Here is a 21,502-nt window from a genome sequence, read left to right on the forward strand (position 1 = left end):
GCATAAATATATATATATATATATATATACGAACAGTAAAAGAATTACAATAAAGAGACAGAAATGTCATATCTTCAGGTGACAAAATAAGGAAAAAATTTATAGTATAATAGATGGAAATAGGAGGATATGCATTTCTGGCGTTACAAGTTACACGATCTAGCCACCTTATCTTCAGCATTCCTCTGTAGCATCACATTTCAAAAGCCTCTACTCTCTTCTTGTGTAAACTGTATATTGTCTGTGCTCCACTTCTGCAGGGCGTTTTTTTTTTTTTTACTGTGTACAAACTCTAGGGATTGCGAACCTATGTCCGGAAATGCTCGGTTTCCATGCTACAGACCATGTATTGTTACAGAGACTGCAGTCTAATATGCGTTGTACCATGCTACCACAGTGACAGAATGCAGGTTTCCTCCTAGAGGGTGGTACTGTTCCTCGTATGTCATGCCCTACCACCCTATCTTGCAATTGAATAAGTGGTAATGTTGCATCCGATTCACTTCTCTTGCTGGCTCACCTTGTAGTGGATGTGATACTGTGTTGTACACAGTGGTTTCGTATTCAAACTGAGAGCTTGCTGACGTGGTGTTGAATTATGGAAAGGCAAATGGCAACAGGCAGTGGGCAGCAAGGTTGTATCAGGCGACCTATCCCCACCCACAACCACCACAGCATTTAATGTTTGCAACAGGAGTTTCACCATTTGTCTGAGACAGGGTTGTTCCAGGAAGCAGGAAATCAAGAATGACAGACGTGAAATGTTCGGACATTAGACTTGGAGGAAAATGTTGGCCTGCCAGTACATGTTAAGCCAGATGACTGTGTGGAACATTCTCCACATCAATTTTTACTACCCTTATCACTTAGTGTGTGCAGAGCTTATTAGAAACAGACTTTCCACATCGGGAGCAGTTTTGTTGCTGGTTTCTTCACCAGGCATCCTCCCTGGTTGATGGATTGGTAGAGGGGGTCTGTTTGCATAGCCTGCTCATTCATTGGTTGTCAACGTGTGCAATTTCTGGTTCTGAGGCCATCTCAAAAGTATTGTGTATGCAGAGCTCATGCCAGATGTGGAGACACTGAAGCTGCATATTCATGCTGCCTTTGACACTGCTCAGATGCAGCGTAGCCGATGAGAATGTGACGCAGATCATGCTGCAGCATGTACATGCATGCATCGAGGCTCATGGAAACCATTTTCAACACATACTGTAACTGTGGCTGCATGGTACACCATGTATTAGACCACAGTCTCTGTAACAATCAATGATTGAATAAATGGTCTGTAGCATGGAAACCTGTTTTGTTCTGTATCCTCTCATCAAACAATCCCTAGATTTGTACATTGTGGAAAAAATCACGCTATATATATGGTTACACTCCAGAGAAATACTTTCAGAAAAGACTTCCTAATGCTGACATCGATATTCAGTGTTAACAAATTTCTCTTCTTCAAAAACACTTTTTATACCATTGCTGGTCTGCATTTTATATCCTCTCTACTTCAGCCATTAACAGTCATTTTACTGCCCAAGCAGCAAAACTCATCTACTGCTTTAAATGTTTCATTTCCTAGTCTAATTCTCCCAGCATCAGCTGGTTTAATTTGAATACATTCCATTCCCCGGTTTCAGTTTTGTTCATATTCATCTTGTAATCTCTTTTCAAGAGATTATTCCATTCAACTGCTCTTCCAAGGCCTTGGAGTCTCTGACAGAACTACAATGTCATCAGAATGAAATTTTCACTCTGCAGCGGAGTGTGCGCAGATATGAAACTTCCTGGCAGATGCTTGGGTAGCCCAGATGGTAGAGCACTTGCATGCGAAAGGCAAAGGTCTCAAGTTTGAGTCTCAGTCCGGCAAACAGTTTTAATGTGCCAGGAAGTTTTATGTCAGTGCACACTCTGCTGCAGATTGAAAATTTCATTCTGGAAACATCGTCCAGGCTTTGGCAAAGTTGTGTCTCCACAATATCCTTTCTTCCAGGAGTGCTAGTACTGCAATTTTCAAAGCAGAGCTGTTTGGAAGGTAGGAGACGAGGTACTGGTGGCAGTAAATTTGTCAGGATGAGGCATGAGTTGCACTTGGTAGCCCACGAAAGGCAAAAATCCTGAGTTTGAACATCAGTCCAGCACACAGTTTTAATCTGCCAGGAAGTTTTGCAACGTCGTCGACAAACCTTATAATTTTAGTTTCTTCTCCATGAACTTTAATTCCTACTCCCAATTTTTCTTTCGTTTCCTTTACTGCTTGCTCTATGTAAAGATAGGATAACGTGTGGTATAGGCTACAACCCTGTCTCCCTCCCTTCTCAATTACTGGTTTCATTTCATGCCCCTCAAGTCTTATAACTGCCGCCCGGTTTCTATATAAGCTGTAAATAGCCTATCAGTCCCTGTATTTTACCCCTACTACCTTCAGAATTTCATTTCTTGTAAAGAATTCATGTTAGTATTTTATAACCATGACTTATTAAACTGTTATTTTGATAATATTTACACCGGTCAGCACCTGCTTTCTTTGGAATAGGAGTAATACATTCTTCTTGAAGTCTAAGGGTATTTCACCTGCCTCTTACTGCTTGCACTTCAAGTAGAATAATTTTGTCATGGCTGGCTCTCCCAAGGCAATCAGTAGCTCTGACAGGCCTTGTTTCAGCTTATTTCAGATTATTCTTCCAGTCTCATCTCCCATGGTACTTGATAGTATTAAAGTTCATGTCTCTTGTCTAAACCCTCCTTCCAGTTTCTAGATTTTCTTTCTTTGCTTAAGACAGGTTTTCCTTCTGCACTCTTGATATTCATGCAGCTGCTTTACTTTTCTCATAAGGCCTCATTAATTTTCCTGTAGGCAGAGTCTGTTTTTCCAACCATGAAAAATACTTCTAAATCCTTGCATTTGTCCTCTAGCCATTCCACCTTTTAGCCATTTTGCATTTCCTGTTAGTCTCATTTTTTAGACGTTTATATTCGCTATTGCCTGCTTCATTTCCTGCATTTTTGTGTTTTCTCCTTTCATCAAATTAAATTCAGTGTCTCCTGCGATAGCCAAGGATGTCCACTAAGCCTTTTCTTTTTACATATTTGATCCTCTGCTACATTCACTGTTTCACATCTCACAGCTACCCATTCTTCTTCTACTGTGTTCCTTTCCCCTGTTCTATTCAGTCCTTGACTAATGCTTCCTCTTATACTCTCAACACTCTCTTGTCCTGTTAACTTATCCAGGTCTCATCTCCTCAATTTCCCACCTTTTTGGTAAGTTCTTCAGGTTTACTCTACAGGTCATAACCAACAAATTGTGGCCAGAGTCCACATCTGCCCCTGGAAAAGTTTTCTGTGTAGTACGGCATTGAAATTAGTTATACTATCATTCATAAGTGTGTGTGTTTTAATTCACTATTCATAGCTCTCGAGGAGAATACAGCTTTAATATTGTATTGGAAAATCTTACATCAGATACTGTTTATTAAGTTAATACAGACCATTAAACCTATAATAGAGATATTAAATGGTGGAAAAATATATACAGAAGAATCTGAGAATTTTAATTTGGCTTATAAAGTTGAGTTCTCCTTCAAAGCATGTGCACAAAAGTGAAGCCAAGGAATACAGCAGAACAGTGCATAAAACAGGTTTCAGCTAGGTGGCTGACAAATACTGACAGTATAGTCTGGGATAAAGACTGGTTATGTATTTGATAAAAGCTGTAAATTATAAAAGTGCCATTAGCAGCAGTGCAATGATACGCCTTTCCTGTATGAGTGTTGTGATTTCGGCACTGGCACTGAGCATGGTGTTCACTGGTGAGTATTGTTTGCCAGCTGTAAGAAGAGAATGGGCCAGCTGTTCAAGGAGGAATGACTCAAGGCACGCATTTGTTAACCAGTAATACAAAGTGCATAGTGAAGGCAGTGGTTCACAACCAAAAAAGGACAAGGTCACTAGAATGTTCACAAATAATATTGAGCAGCTCAGTTGTGAATGTCATCACAAAAAAAGTGTAGTGTACAAGCAAAGGGACAAAATAGAGAAGGGAGAGCTGGCTCAAAGTAGAGAAAAGAAGACTATAAGAGATGCTTAATTTATCAGTTTGTTTTTCCTTGGTTGAAAATGTGTGAGAGATGTTCAAATGACAATGTTAGTCTTATTTCATTTGTACAATTTGATGAAGTGTGTAAACTGATCTATTCTGCAGGTGAGTAAGGTTGCAAGTTGATTAATGTAGTAAATATGAAACAGCAGCAGTAAGGTTGTCACAGAATATTGAATATGTTTATTGAAAGTCAATTCTGTTTCAGGTTTATCCTGACAGTTTTATTCTTATAAATTTTAAAGTATAGAACATTGTTAAAAGTGGTAGGGGGGATTCTCTGCTCATCACATGATATTATTTTTGCCCTCTCTTTTCACAAACATTTCAGCTAGTTGTATTATACTCTTTTAATTTGAAGCACAATTTTTATTTTCTGCTTGCAGGAAGGAAATATTGGAATTAGATGGCTGCACACATCCAACTGTTATGAATTCCATGTGTGCAGAATGTGGAGTAGACTTGAAGGAAGACGACCAGGTTGAAAGTAATGCATCTGTGCCTGTTATACACAGCATTCCTGATCTCAAAGTCAGCAGAGAGGTGAGTCAGCCTACCTATCCTTTTCACATTGAGGGGGGGGGGGGGGGTGGACACTATCATGCGGGAGGGTTCGGCATTATTCAAAATGTCTTGTCTCCAACTATTAAATGTGTGTGTATCATAAATACCAGCTGTATTTTTAGGCACTTTTTGTTGCTTTCTCATAATTATATGTATTGAAGGAAAACATTTAATCTTGTTTCAAAATTAAATGCCATCTGGATAGAATCTTTTTGTAAATTTTAATAATGTTGCTGTTCAAAGGAAAAGAGGATGAAAGAAATGTTCTTGAAACCATAATTCACGTTTGATTCTTGAGAAATGTAGTTTAGGACTGGACTCCTTGTCTTGATTTCTGCATTGTTTATAACCTTAAACAAGTATAACACAAAAATCGCTGCAACGTATGCAGTGGCTGTTTGATACCCAGGAAAAAATTCTGTGGCACACATTAATAAGCCTTTTAGGTCCGCAGCTTGTGGTCTTGCGGTAGCGTTATCGCTTCCCGCGCACGGGGTCCCAGGTTTGATTCTTGGCGGGGTTAGGGATTTTCTCTGCCTCGAGATGACTGGGTGTTGTGTGTCTTTCATCGTCATTTCATCATCATTGACTCGCAAGTCGCCGAAGTGGCGTCAGCTAAATAGGACTCGCAAAATGGTGGCTGAACAACCCCGCATGGGGTCCCCCGGCCAACAATGCCATTCGATCACTTCATTTCATAAGCATTTTAGAACATTGGACTATCTTTGTCTATAAGTAAGCAGTTCCCTATCATGCATACCTGAGCAAAGTACAAGTCATAAGTTGAAGAAAAATACTCTTTGAATTGTCTTAGGATGTTTCCAAAGATGGAACCTTTCACAGTGTAATAGTGCTACCACATTTACGTACTATCCAATGATTATGCTTAGTGCAAGGAGTGCCAGAAAAATTACTTTGTCTAAATAGCAGTACTTAACACAACTTCATTTTGATATAGTTGCAGAAATGAGAAAAAATGAAAGTATGATACAACAATGCTGGTGATTTGTGTCATAACATGAGAGTGTGTGGGTTTGTTTTCATGTGTGTTCGGGGTGGGAGAGGGGAGAATAGTGTGGGGTGAATTGTGTTATGCAGATGATTCCTTTCAGTTATTTGGTTTCTGTGATATAGACTCTCTCTGACTGTTACAGCAAATCTTTAAGAGTTTATTACCATAGAACAACACTCCATCGCCAGAAAAAAGGGAAAAAAAAGGAAAGGTGACTACCCAGGAGGGGATAAGAAAATGAAATGAAACTTCACACATTGAGAGGGTTTGTGCTGTTAATTCAGTGAATGCAAAATCTGAGTCAAATTCAGAAAATTAGCCTGGCAGTATGAGGCCACTTATCAGTATGATGTTGCACCCCATCCATCCTGGAAGCGTGCCTCGATTCAGTTGTGAACAGCGTCGTAAAGCCAAGCTAGCTCACAAATGATGTAACTGCTCCATGATATACAGGCAGTGAGACAGAATTGATTTCCAAGCTGGTCCCAAACATGCTCTGTTGGTGATAGATCTAGGTATCTTACTGGCCATGATAGTATGTCAGCTTTGCACCGACAGTTCTTACAAAGACATATCTTGTGGACGACCACTGTCCTGTTGAAAATGGCACTACCGTAAATAAATGACACAGGGTGTCCATGACATATCATTGTGTCATCAAAGCTCACTTAATCATTACCAGCCATTACCTGAAGCCATACCCAATGACCCCCTGAATGTGTAGCCAGAAGCAACACTGCTATGCATCTCTAAAACATGGGACGATTGGGGCTTTTCCCTGGCTAGCCACCATAGTCATCAATGATGAAGGCTAGTGGACATCCGTGAATCGTTGCTGAATACAGTCAATGTTATTCATTACCAGTCTGTTCTTCTCAATAATGGTACCACTCTGGATGCAGCCATTTGTATTGTGGTGCATGGGGTGGTAATTCACTAGTCAGGTTGCTGCTAGTATCCGACCAAGGGTGGGGGATGACACAGAATGTTGCATGTAGTCCATTAATTGTTCACAGATGGCAGGCGCAGATGTGAATAGGTTACAATACACGTAGTACACGATACAGCGATCCTTTCTTGTGGAGGTCTGACATGATCAGCTAAAACCTTGACAATGAGTGTGCCTGCCCTCATGTGCCCATGCAGTCTAACATCAGACCACTATCACATCTGAATGCTCCACAAATCTGGATATTGCACGACTCTACCAGTTCGCCAGGGATACACAATGCGGACACTTTCAAACTCTGTCAGGTGCTGATAATGCTGTACCACACTGCAGATATTTGCAATTACAGTTTTACAATGTGTAGCTGGAGTTAGCCCACCACAATGCTCATCATGTCTTTCATGCAGCATCTAGGGTCTGCAGAAAGCATAAGCTTGTTTCCAATTAGAAACAATACTATTTTAAAAGCAGAATTTTATGGGGAAGGATTCAGTTCCCACAGCTTGTGAAGCACCCATTAAACTAAAGTGTTTTGTACTCAAGAATTTTTCCACCACTGGGTAGTCATTTCTGTTCTTGGCTTTAGTTTGGCTGGTTGGTGCTTATGTTCACATACAGTGTCATGCAGAAATTACAGCAGAGCTGGTATATGAAATGTTTGCTTTCACAGGGGGCCCTGCCTCTGACGGGGTAGGATAAACTTGTGGCACAACTAGAGCAAGATTTTCTGGTTGGATGAATGGGGCAAGTCTTGCACTTGGGTCTTCCACAGGTATATGTCCCTTGTAGCAAGGGGTTGGGAGTGCGAGTAGCATAGAGAATGGACCAGGATATTGTATAGGTTGAATGGGTGGCAGAATACCACTTTGAAGGATGGAAAGATTTGTGGCTATGATGTCCCTCATTTCTGGGCACGATGATAGCTAGAGTTGAAGCCATGGCGAAGGCCATGGTTCAGTTGCTCCAGTGTGGTGTGATATTGAGAGATGAGGGGATGCTCCTCTGCACCTAGTTCTTGGGGATAGTGGGATGGTTTGGGGCACAGGAAATCTGTTTGCGGACTATGTTTGTCTGTGGAAGTCTTTGTGTGACATTTAAGTGTATTGGACAAGGGAATTCTGTCAGTGGGAGTACCTCATTCACATGTAGCCAGGCCAAATAGTAGTGATTTTTATGTGTCAAAGGGGTGACAGTTATTGAAGTCCAGGTACTGGTGATGGTTAATGGGCTTGATATGGATAGAGGTATGGGTGGTTCCATTTGAGAGATGGAGCTCAACATCCAGGAGGGTGTCATATTGGCTGAGGTGGTCTCAGGTGAAGTGGATGGGAGAGAGAATGAGGTTGCAGAAGAATAAGGATAGGATACCTTGGCTCTGGTGCATATCATGAACTGAAACCAGACAAGGGTTTGTAGTTTTGAGAGGATAGGAAGGTTTCCTCTGATGTTCCGTAAACAGTTTGGCATGAGAGGCTGCTATAAGACGTCCATGACTGTGCCACAGTTTTGTATATATTTCTTCCCTTCAAACAAGAAACATTTGTGTGTAATAATGTAATGGGTAAGATGCATAAGGAAATCCCCAGTGGACCCCATACTGACTTTTTCACACTGTTGTCAACCTGTCCATCAAAAACTTTAATCTTACAGAAGTTTCAGCCCTATTCAGAGACCTCAGCTTCGCCCCCACACCCAAGCACAGCTCACTGGACTCATCCAAAACCTTCTCTCCTTCTCTCTGTACCTACAGTGGAAACACTTCTTTGCCATCAGTTCCTCCAACCAAGTTAACTTCCAAGGAATAGTCTGACCCCCCCCCCTTCTCTCTCTCTCTCTCTCTCTCTCTCTCTCTCTCTCTCTCTCTCTCTCTCTCTCTCTCTCAACATGAGGAATTAATTAATTCATAAGTAAAGTTAATGAAAACAGAGCAAAATGTAGTGAATGCATTAACATAAAGAGTAGTTGCAGAACGTCTCCAAAAATCAGCTGGTGTAAATCTGAAGGGAGAAGTAGTCTGCATAAAATGAATGCTACATCAGGGAAATGCATAATGTTTAAAGTGTAGAAGAAGAAGAAGCAGCGATTCTAATGCAATAAATAGTTTGTATATGCGTTCTCTAGAAGATTGCCATCACCGCTTATATAATTGTTTGGTCTCTTCTAAGGCCTGTTAGCCAGTTTCGGTTCATATTAACTTATTAGTAAGAGTGCTCATTTGTGATTACTAGTGTAACAAAACTACACAGTTGTTTAACAGAAAATTGTCTGTGTCAGTTGATGTAATTGGTACATCAACCCAAACATACATACTAATGATGATGTACATAAAATAGAAAGAAACTTCCACATGGGAAAAATATATTAAAGGAAAGATGAAAGGATATATATATATATATATATATATATATAAAACAAAGATTCCAAGACTTACCAAGCGGGAAAGCGCCGGCAGACAGGCACATGAAAAAAACACACAAACACACACACAGAATTACTAGCTTTCGCAACCGATGGTTGCTTCTTCAGGAAGGAGAGGGAAAGACGAAAGGATGTGGGTTTTAAGGGAGAGGGTAAGGAGTCATTCCAATCCCGGGAGCGGAAAGACTTCCCTTAGGGGAAAAAAAAAAGGACAGGTGTACACTCGCGCACATACACAGACACAAGCAGACATCTGTGTATGTGCGGATGGATGTGTGTGTGTGTGCGAGTGTACACCTGTCCTTTTTTTTCCCCTAAGGGAAGTCTTTCCGCTCCCGGGATTGGAATGACTCCTTACCCTCTCCCTTAAAACCCACATCCTTTCGTCTTTCCCTCTCCTTCCTGAAGAAGCAACCATCGGTTGCGAAAGCTAGTAATTCTGTGTGTGTGTTTGTGTGTTTTGTTCATGTGCCTGTCTGCCGGCGCTTTCCCGCTTGGTAAGTCTTGGAATCTTTGTTTTCAAACATACATACTGTAAGTTAACTGGATGTCATTTGTTAGTTTTATGTTATATAGATCGTTTTACATGCTACATCATAATGATGTGGATTGAGTCATTCAACATTTCCATTGCAAATTAAATTTTACTTCTAGTTACATTCTGAACATTTCTAAGTTTTTTTCCCACTGAAAAAGAAAAACTGTTTACAGTTGTTATGAGTTAGTAACTCCTAGCCACAACCTTTTATACAGTACAGTAATAGAAATTCTTTTATGGAATAGCAGGAACTGCCAAGGAGAAACTTTCTCAGTTTGTTTCCAAATTTTAGTTTTCTATCTGTCAGACATTTTATATCACTGGGTAAGTGATCAAAAATTTTAACTGCAGCATTGTGCACCCCTTTTTGTACTAAAGACTAATGTAATGTGGAGTAATGAATGTCATTTTTCCTTCTGGTGTTGTAATTATGTTCATCATTGTTCCTTTTGAACCATAGTGAATAATTTACAACGAAGATCATGAGGGAATAAATATACTGTGAAGGTGCAGTCAGAATCCCCAACTCCTTAAGCATACGTCTACAAGATGACTGTGCAGGAGCACCACATATTTTCTTACAGCACATTTTTACGCAATGAAGACTTTCTTTCTTAAGGATGAGTTATCCCAGAACACTGTTCCATATGGCATAATTGAATGACTATACTACAAACAGCATAGTGAACGCATTATTGTGGCCAAGATAGACACAAAGCCCATGCCTACTACAGTAGTACAAGTTAATATGCCAACTAGCTCTGCAGATGAAGAAATTGAGGAAATGTATGATGAGATAAAAGAAATGATTCAGGTAGTGAAGGGAGACGAAAATTTAATAGTCGTGGGTGACTGGAATTCGTCAGTAGGAAAAGGGAGAGAAGGAAACATAGTGGGTGAATATGGATTGGGGCTAAGAAATGAAAGAGGAAGCCGTCTGGTAGAATTTTGCACAGAGCATAGCTTAATCATAGCTAACACTTGGTTCAAGAATCATAAAAGAAGGTTGTATACATGGAAGAATCCTGGAGATACTGAAAGGTATCAGATAGATTATATAATGGTAATACAGAGATTTAGGAATCAGGTTTTAAATTGCAGGACATTTCCAGGGGCAGATGTGGACTCTGACCACAATCTATTGGTTATGACCTGTAGATTAAAACTGAAGAAACTGCAAAAAGGTGGGAATTTAAGGAGATGGGACCTGGATAAACTGACTAAACTAGAGGTTGTACAGAGTTTCAGGGATACCATAAGGGAACAATTGACAGGAATGGGGGAAAGAAATACAGTAGAAGAAGAATGGGTAGCTTTGAGGGATGAAGTAGTGAAGGCAGCAGAGGATCAAGTAGGTAAAAAGATGAGGGCTAGTAGAAATCCTTGGGTAACAGAAGAAATATTGAATTTAATTGATGAAAGGAGAAAATATAAATATGCATTAAATGAAGCAGGCAAAAAGGAATACAAACGTCTCAAAAATGAGATTGACAGGAAGTGCAAAATGGCTAAGCAGGGATGGCTAGAGGACAAATGTAAGGATATAGAAGCTTATCTCACTAGGGGTTAGATAGATACAGCCTACAGGAAAATTAAAGAGACCTTTGGAGAGAAGAGAACCACTTGTATGAATATCAAGAGCTCAGATGGCAACCCAGTTCTAAGCAAAGAAGGGAAAGCAGAAAGGTGGAAGGAGTATATAGAGGATTTATACAAGGGCGATGTACTTGAGGACAATATTATTGAAAGGGAAGTGGATGTAGATGAAGATGAAATCGGAGATATGTTACTGCGTGAAGAGTTTGACAGAGCACTGAAAGACCTGAGTCGAAACAAGGTCCCCGGAGTAGACAACATTCCATTGGAACTACTGACGGCCTTGGGAAAGCCAGTCATGACAAAACTCTACCAGCTGGTGAGCAAGATGTATGAGACAGGTGAAATACCCTCAGACTTCAAGAAGAATATAATAATTCCAGTCCCAAAGAAAGCAGGTGCTGACAGATGTGACAATTACCGAACTACCAGTTTAATAAGTCACAGCTGCAAAATACTAACGCGAATGGAAAAACTGGTAGATGCAGACCTCGGGGAGGATCAGTTTGGATTCCGTAGAAATGTTGGAACACGTGAGGCAATACTGACCTTACGACTTATCTTAGAAGAAAGATTAAGAAAAGGCAAACCTACGTGTCTAGCATTTGTAGACTTGGAGAAAGCTTTTGACAATGTTGACTGGAATAATCTCTTTCAAATTCTAAAGGTGGCAGGGGTAAAATACAGGGAGCGAAAGGTTATATACAATTTGTACAGAAACCAGATGGCAGTCATAGGAGTCGAGGGGCATGAAAGGGAAGCAGTGGTTGGGAAGGGAGTGAGACAGGGTTGTAGCGTCTCCCCGATGTTATTCAATCTGTATATTGAGCAAGCAGTAAAGGAAACAAAAGAAAAATTCGGAGTAGGTATTAAAATTCATGGAGAAGAAGTAAAAACTTTGAGGTTCACCGATGACATTGTAATTCTGTCAGAGACAGCAAAGGACCTGGAAGAGCAGTTGAACAGAATGGACAGTGTCTTGAAAGGAAGATATAAGATGAACATCAACGAAAGCAAAACGAGGATAATGGAATGTAGTCGAATTAAGTATGCTGAGGGAATTAGATTAGGAAATGAGACACTTAAAGTAGTAAAGGAGTTTTGATATTTAGGAAGTAAAATAACTGATGATGGTCGAAGTAGAGAGAATATAAAATGTAGACTGGCAATGGCAAGGAAAGCGTTTCTGAAGAAGAGAAATTTGTTAACATCAAGTATTGATTCAAGTGTCAGGAGGTCGTTTCGGAAAGTATTTGTATGGACTGTAGGCGTGTATGGAAGTGAAACATGGACGATAAATAGTTTGGACAAGAAGAGAATAGAAGCTTTCGAAATGTGGTGTTACAGAAGAATGCTGAAGATAAGGTAGATAGATCACGTAACTAATGAGGAGGTATTGAACAGGATTGGGGAGAAGAGAAGTTTGTGGCACAACTTGACTAGAAGAAGGGATCGGTTGGTAGGACATGTTTTGAGGCATCAAGGGATCACAAATTTAGCATTGGAGGGCAGCGTGGAGGGTAAAAATCGTAGAGGGAGACCAAGAGATGAATACACGAAGCAGATTCAGAAGGATGTAGGTTGCAGTAGGTACCGGGAAATGAAGAAGCTTGCACAGGACAGAGTAGCATGGAGAGCTGCATCAAACCAGTCTCAGGACTGAAGACCACAACAACAACAACAACAACATGCAAAATGTGCCAACTTAGTGATTTATCTCTCTCCAAGGTTTGCTGTGATTCTAAGTGCAAATTTGGCAACTAAGTTATTTTAGAAGTTCCAAAATATGCTTTTCCCAGTTTAAATTCTCATCAATATGGACACCTAAGAATTTTGAAGTTTCTGTCCTATTTTTTATTTCCTCCCCATGTGTTGAACTTATCATTGGTGTAGTACCCCTAGATATGCAGAACTGGATATGTTGTGGTTTATTTTTCCTTTTTTTCTTTTTTAAAAAGTTGAGGATGAGACCATTTGCAGAAAACCAGCCAATGATACTTTGAAGAAAATTATTAACATTTCGTCTGTTTCTGCATTTATACTTGGATTGATTACAGTATTGGTGTCATCTGCAAAAGGAACTCTTTTGTTGTATATTACATGGAAGATATAGCATGGCTGAATGACCAGCAAAAGAAAACTGAAAAATCTCGAAGAGCTAACCTTTGCCAGAAGACAATCAGCAAAGGAAACCTGCAGAATCAAAAGAGGCCAACAAAATGGAACCCTAAACTTAATAGAGGAATCATTCAAACAACATAAAACAAGGGACTACTATAGTAAATTCAGAAAATATCAATCAAAGTTTACTCTACCTACACACATGATGGAAAAATAAAAATGGGGAAACCTATTGCACAGTATTCAGGACAATGCCAACATTCTAGCTGATCACTTCAGAGATTTACTAAATGCCGAGGAACCAAAACAATACCTAGATTTCGAACCACATCCAAAAAACAAAGCACATCCAGAGAAGATTACACCACCAGATCTCAGTGAAGTGATCGAAGCAACTAGGTGGCTCAAGAATTACAAAGCAGCATTGGAGAACCAACTGGCCGCAGAGCTGTGGAAAAATGCGAATAAATAAACATTTCAGAACCTCCGTAAGCACATAGTAGACATCTGGAATTCTGAAAAAAATGCCAGAAGAGTAGAATACAGCATATGACAGTATCCATTGTGAGTCATTACTTAAAATCCTCACGGAATTTGGATCGCACCAGAAACTTGTTAATCTTATTGGACTCACCCTTAAGAATACTAAATCAAAAGTTAAATTCAGAGGGGAAATGTCTGAATCATTTTAAATCCGGATGGGACTTCGACTGGGGATGGTCTCTCACCACTACTATTTAACTGTGCACTGGAGAAAGTCATGCGAGAGTGAAATAAGAAATGGCAACCAAACATCAAGATTGGCAGAAATATCAAGCTCAAATGCCTGGCCTTTGCAGATGACCTAGCGCTGCTTGCAAATAGCGTGGAAGAGGCTAAACACCAAATTGAAAAACTCGAAAAAATAGCAGCAAAAGTCGGACTATGGATCTCACTTGAAAGACAGAAATGATGCCATCTTTCATGGTTGAAACACCAGCCTTTACACTGAATGATAACAAACAAATTAAAATTGTAAATCAATTCAAATATCTTGGGGAGGTTATAAGTTGGAATTCAAACAAGAAAATATCAGTAGAAAGCAGAACAACTAAGCTGAAACACGCCCAACGCTTCACCTGGCCAACATACTAGAAGAAATGTCTCTTGATAAATGCAAAACTCAGACACTGCCACTCTGCTGTTAAACCTGATCCAACCTATGCTAGTGAAACACTGTTCAAGATGAACATCAGATCAACCACAGACAAACTACAGAAGGCAGACAGAAGAATACTTAGAACAATTATAAACAAAAAAAATACCAAGTAGAGGGACAGTTGCGACTATTACCTAATGAAGTTGTGTACCAAGAAACTGAGTCAATAATTGACACCATTTGGAAAATGAGGGTTGCTTTTTTTTGTCACATTTCCAGACTACCAGAAACCAGGCTACTGAAACAACTGTTCACAGTTGAAAGAAGTTCAAGATAATTTAGACGAGTAAGGCTTGACAATGCAACACATTGAAGGCAGAGAAGAGAAGAAGATCCTGAAACACAGTGACACGAGATTTAAACTAAAGTCATTTACACACAAAAAATACACCATAACTGACGAAGAAAGGGCAGCCATGTCGGAAAGGATGAAGAAATTTTGGGAGCAGAGAGGAAAGCCAAATCTACAACTAGTATTGAAACTTCAATGTATGGATTGAATAAAGTGCTCCAATGTGGGCGTAAAATATGTAAATAAATAATAAATATGGACGGTTATTTACATATATGATGAACAATAGTGGACCTAAGATAGAGTCATGGAAAATACTGTATGTTATTTCTTCCCAGCCAGAATTATGTCCTCAGACTATATTGGGTGTATTACTAAGTACGACTTTCTTTTGATAGAGTTCACATTATCCATTCATTGGCTTTGCCATCAATCCCACAAAACTTCAATTTGTCTAGGAAAATACTGTGATTCACACAGTGAAAGGCCTTAGATAAGTTGCAGAAAATACCAACTGACATTATTTTATTATTTAATGCTTGTAAAATGTGGTGAGTGAACATATAAATGGCATTCTCCTGCCTCCTCTCCCAGATACAGCAGATAAATTCACCATTTTACCTTTAAATGCGAACATTTTTAGGTTAGGCTTTACCGTGACTGTTATTGACATTAAATGAAACAATAAGTTTACTGTTACCAGTCACTGTTTATTTGTTTCCACGACGCGTTTCAAAGGTTTAAACCTCCATCATCAGGTGGATATACATCAGTTAATATGGCATTTGTGTGTTTGTGTTGTGTTACGATTTCTTTGGAGGAAGTTGTGACACTGTCTAGTGGAGAAAACAAAACAGTATTTCAGAACTTGGTCTGTTTTGACAAAAATTGAACTTGTATCTAGCAGTAAACATAAATTAAGTAAGATAAAGTACCTCCAGTGGTCACAGGATCCTTTCACAGTCGTAACACATTACATGAACACTATCATATTGTATAAACAAATATGGCGTCGTAATCTATTAGGCGCATGGATCGTACAGCAAAAGAGAAAATGTTCTCACAAAGTCCAGAGAATATACGTCCTAACAACATTATTACAGAAAACTTTTTTAAGTACAATAATCATATTGGCTACAGTGATAAAATAAAATAAAATAATACACAATTGACCATTCTTATAGGGGTTCATAGGTAGATATGAAAGGCTGGAGGCAGAGGGGAAGGAATATAAAGAGAACATGAGAGGGAGGGAGAGGGTGGAGAGAGAGATTGTATGACAGCAAACTTTACAAGGCAAAGGGTCTTAAGATTATGTCTGTTGCATGTATTAACTGTCTAAAGGTTGTGGTAATACATTGGTAAATGCTTAAAAAGTGCACATGGATGTGCATTTGTATCAGCAGTTGTATACATAGTTTCAAGCTGACAAGGGGTACAAACTGTTGGTACCAACAGTTTGTACCCCTTGTCAGCTTGAAACTATGTATACAACTGCTGATACAAATGCACATCCATGTGCACTTTTTAAGCATTTACCAATGTATTACCACAACCTTTAGACAGTTAATACATGCAACAGACATAATCTTAAGACCCTTTGCCTTGTAAAGTTTGCTGTCATACAATCTCTCTCTCCACCCTCTCCCTCCCTCTCATGTTCTCTTTATATTCCTTCCCCTCTGCCTCCAGCCTTTCATATCTACCTATGAACCCCTATAAGAATGGTCAATTGTGTATTATTTTATTTTATTTTATCACTGTAGCCAATATGATTATTGTACTTAAAAAAGTTTTCTGTAATAATGTTGTTAGGACGTATATTCTCTGGACTTTGTGAGAACATTTTCTCTTTTGCTGTACGATCCATGCGCCTAATAGATTACGACGCCATATTTGTTTATACAATATGATAGTGTTCATGTAATGTGTTACGACTGTGAAAGGATCCTGTGACCACTGGAGGTACTTTATCTTACTTAATTTATGTTTACTGCTAGATACAAGTTCAATTTTTGTCAAAACAGACCAAGTTCTGAAATACTGTTTTGTTTTCTCCACTAGACAGTGTCACAACTTCCTCCAAAGAAATCGTAACACAACACAAACACACAAATGCCATATTAACTGATGTATATCCACCTGATGATGGAGGTTTAAACCTTTGAAACGCGTCGTGGAAACAAATAAACAGTGACTGGTAACAGTTAACTTATTGTTTCATTTAATCACCATTTTACACTCTCATCGATTCCAATTTACCGATTAATTTAAATCCACTCTGCCATGTTTCAGTGCAACATGATCAACAACAAATATCTAACCCATAACTGTACTAATAACAACAACTTGCCCCTTACATTTACTCCCTTATAAAAATGTAATTTTTGGAAAGCTAGAATGAAAAATTACGTGAAGTATAAATTTTGAAAAATTACGTTTCAAATATGCAGATTTATGCTAAAGTGCTACTTATTTGAATTAATGCCATTTACAGAGGCTTCAGTGTTAAAATTACATTAGCTGGTACAGCCAACTGCCTTATGAACTGTGTTAAAGATTATTAGCTACTGGGCGTTAACAGTTTCAGTAATTAGTCATAACATTGCACATTGTTTTTCTTTGACCTTTTATTTGTTATTTTTGCAAAACCATAGTACATAACTGAATTGTCATCTTGTTGTTTTAACAGAATGGCAGTGTGTATGTGCAAAATTCCAAACTGTCATAATTTTGTAAATGAATTAGTGTAAGTAACTTTTTATTTACAGGACATTCAGTTATTACAAATACTGCTAGATAATGAGTAATAATTGTGAAAGGAATAAACCTAAAAGTAATATAACACAATAAAAAAATTCAGTGTCAAGTAATACACAAAATATTGTGTATCGTCTACTCTTCTACAAACCCCAAAGCTGCTATATTTCCTGTAGGTGAAGCGGTGGTAGAAAATTGAAAATTGCTGCTGAAGGAAGTTAATAGTTGTAAGCTCCTGAAGAATTAAAATCTGATGAAGGGGGCTCTTGCTGCTGCTTGATACACAGAGTAAAAACTTATATAACATATGACTAGGTTGGTGGCTATAGTTGCACGTGGTTTGGATAGTCTCTCTTGTGAGTAAACACATTGGCAGTGAAGGTCCAGCTTTGTAACTGCAGTTGAATATTTTAATATTAAATAAAGTACCATAACAACTAGCTGTTTAAAAGATTTGTATGTTTAGTCAAAAATTCCAGTTCCAAAAAATTGATTGTATCATTCCCAAGAAGAAAAGAATTATTGAAGTGACGTGAGCAATTTATGGCAGTGAAGCTATTGTAATTTATTGCAGACACCCTATGCACACCTAAAAATTTGCTTCGTAGACATCACACCAAGCAGTTGACACATCACAGTATTTGGATTTCCTGTTGTAAAGAACTTGAATTGGATGCTAGATACCTTATCCTTTTTCAATTTCTCAATCAAGCTCTGCTAATTGTTTCAGTGATTTCCTACGCAAAACTTTTTGGAATGTCAGTACATGTTAAATTTCGGATCCCTTGCTTCAGTCAGATACTTACACTTGCACGCAATCTGTACACATCCCCAGAATTCCTGCACAGTAAATCACTTACCAAATGATTTTCCATTTATTATTTGATAACTGTTTTATAATCACTTAAGCAGTGCAATAGCATTTAGAAGTTACTGTATTGGGACTGGAAAACTAATTCTGTGAAGGAATTAAATTCTCAGTTTGCTTCAAACCTCTTGTATATATAAGGGCTATGTTACAATCAACTTGCTAAAATCTACACTTTTTCAGTGAAATGTGTCATATCAGTCAATTTTATCCCTTTTTTGTCTTTCTGTGCAGCAAGCAGAAATTCTTGGAAAAGCTGATGAAGAGAGGCTTCTTAAGGAACGGAGGTTGGTGTTGTTGGTTGACTTGGATCAGACTCTGATCCATACTACAAATGATAATATTCCACCAAACATAAAGGCAAGTCTTTTATCACTTTGTGTTGTATATATGTTAAGGGAGATTTATAAAATTTTTTGATTTGCTATTGTTATTGGAAAAATGTGTGGCCAAAGTGCACTAAAGCAGTAACCATGAAGTTTGAAACAGTTTATGAAAACTTCATGCAAGAATAGATTCCTCCAATAATCTTGATGCATTATTTTTATTTATTTATTTTGTGACTGTCAGCTTTTTTGCTATTATGTTTTGGATGCAAAGAAATGTATGTAACCAATTCATAGTCTTATGTAGCAAGTACCACAGCAAACTGGCATGCAGGTGCTACATCTAGGAATATGTGAGGGGAAAACACAGTGATGAAACTGTACTTTGCTCATAATAGTGTAGCTGATGATGTTTTTATGAAATAATTTCTAGTGCTTAGGTCCTTTTTTCTAATATTTAACAAGCAAGACACAGCTACTGAAACATGTCATGCTAATTAAGTATTAAAGTCTGATTAAAATTATTGGATAGTTGACACTTCATGCGTTGGGGATGGTTTCTTCCAACCTTAGCGCTAAACATCACTCCCGAACCATTCACCATTGTCAAACTGCCACAACAACTGGTCATTCACATCTGATTCCTTTTCTGGCATTCTTTCCTTACGTGTTTGGATCCCAGATTACGAGTCTCACAATTTTCTTTCTTATTTCATCACACACACACACACACACACACACACACACACACACACACACACAAATGCTAATTAAATACACAAGTTTCATACACAGCACTAATCAAACACTGCAGGATACTTCCACAAAGGCACAATTAAATGTCATTTATACAGTTAATTATAATCACAGAGATTGGTGTACATTAGATAAACTTGACAATTTTGAAGCCTAATTTTTTAAATGCTGCAATTTATCATTGTGACTGGGTCAGTTGATTCATAAATATATGTGCTTTACATAGGGATGTGATGTAGTGCAATGGATAGCATATTAAGATAAAGTGTGAAAGATCATACGTTCGAATCTCAGCAAATGCATCTTACTTTTTTAATTTGTCAATCTACCCAAAAGAGTTGTATTATTATTATTATTATTACTAAATTAACTGACTCAAACATAATTTCCTTCATTTCTAATTCTTTGTTGCATCATTTTTTATCATTGCATTGACTTTGTTCTTATTTTTCTTCCTGTCATTCTTTTTTCGTTTGGACTTTGCCTGTGTTGTCTATAATCTGTGACTGAGTGTCAACCAGGAGTGTTCATCAGTTGGTAATGCAGCATGCCATGAAGCCATTGTGAGATTAGTTTCATGTAACCAATGACAGCAAGAAATTAAAGTTTGCTTTTAGCACTGAAACTGATGATTGCTATGAACAAAATGACCAGGATTTTAGTTCCATCTTATATGGTTGACAGCCATTTTCTTGAATTGCACCTAAGAAGTATGTTGTTAGCTTAGAACAAGAGTTTGAATTCAGGGCTACAAAATGCGTCATCTGCTGCAGTTCAGTCATTGGTCACTCAAAATCAGCTGTCGACAGAGCATCTCGTATTTCTGGCATACCTCACAGCGGCCATTTTCAATGTTTCTTCACGTTACACACTAACAGCATATGTGAAGCGACTTTCCTTGTTAGTGTATCTGCGAGCTGATTTGACAACACCGTAGTTTCAAGTGTCAGACATCAACTATCAAGTGCTTTTGATTGGACTATAGTAAAATGTGATTGAAGCAGTAGAAATTATTTCACAAATTTACAATACAACTGTAGACCTCAAACATTTCCATATAATGGAATGAATTTAAGTGTTGCTGTTTTCCTGTTAAATTTGTTATGTAGCATTTTAAAAACCTTGAAAATTATGAGAATAATGGACAGCTAGAAATTATTTAGGTAATAAATAAAGACAAACTGTTCATTCCTTTTGATAATACTCGAGCGACAACATTTTTCTGTTCACATTGTCACTTAAGTGAAAAGATCAGCTGTGTGAATAAATTTAAACGAGTTTGTTATTAAAGAAAGTCTGCTTGCAGTTTAATGTCAAACATTTGTAGGTTTTTCCTTGGATTTGAAGGAGAGTGTCCAACAAATGAGAGAGTAATAGACTCATGTCTTAGAGCACATTCAAAGATATACATAAGAACATGTAATCAACCAGAGGCTAACCAAATGTCATTCAGTATGAGCACATTTAAGAACATATAATCAACCAGAGGCTAACCAAATGTCATTCAGTATGAATCCAAGGCTCCTCCATAATAGATGTACTGACCAGTTACAGTCACGAGGCTCTATTCTGAAATAGTGTAGTGGCACAGCAGTTTGATAGTTCGTGTTCATATGTTGTATTCATATTTAGAATCTAAGGAAAAGATAACATTCTGGTCTGAGCTGCTGGAGTTGGCAGTCACGTGTTGTGTTTGTGTGATGTATGTTTGTTTGTGTGAATGAATAGTGTGTGATTGTCTTTCTTTTTGTGACGAAGGCAGCGGCTTATAGCTAATGTGTAAATATTTTTTAATTGTGCCTGTCTGCACTCACCTTTATGATAAGTAGCAATCTGTCTTTTCCTTACGTTGTTGATATTCCAACCTGGAGTTCCTATTGTTTTTATTTATATTTACAAGATTTGCATTTCACTTGACTTCACATTCTGAAACTAAGCTCTTTTCACCATTTGGTTAACAAAAGATGATAACTTTGATGGTTTACATGTTATTGAGATTTTCTCCACT

At 38.2% G+C, this 21,502-nt stretch overlaps 1 protein-coding gene across 1 annotated transcript in view; it reads left to right on the forward strand.

Annotated features, from left to right (window-relative positions):
* The window catches only part of LOC126272200 (RNA polymerase II subunit A C-terminal domain phosphatase), a 99,144-nt gene that overhangs the window by 18,995 nt on the left and 58,647 nt on the right, over positions 1-21,502 (forward strand). Inside the window, exons 2-3 of the mRNA XM_049974882.1 lie at positions 4,483-4,639; positions 18,647-18,772. Of these exons, the coding sequence (XP_049830839.1) occupies positions 4,483-4,639; positions 18,647-18,772 (283 nt within the window). The remainder of the gene's footprint in view (positions 1-4,482; positions 4,640-18,646; positions 18,773-21,502) is intronic.

Source organism: Schistocerca gregaria, chromosome 5 (genome assembly GCF_023897955.1).
Source record: "Schistocerca gregaria isolate iqSchGreg1 chromosome 5, iqSchGreg1.2, whole genome shotgun sequence".
NCBI lineage: Eukaryota > Metazoa > Arthropoda > Insecta > Orthoptera > Acrididae > Schistocerca > Schistocerca gregaria.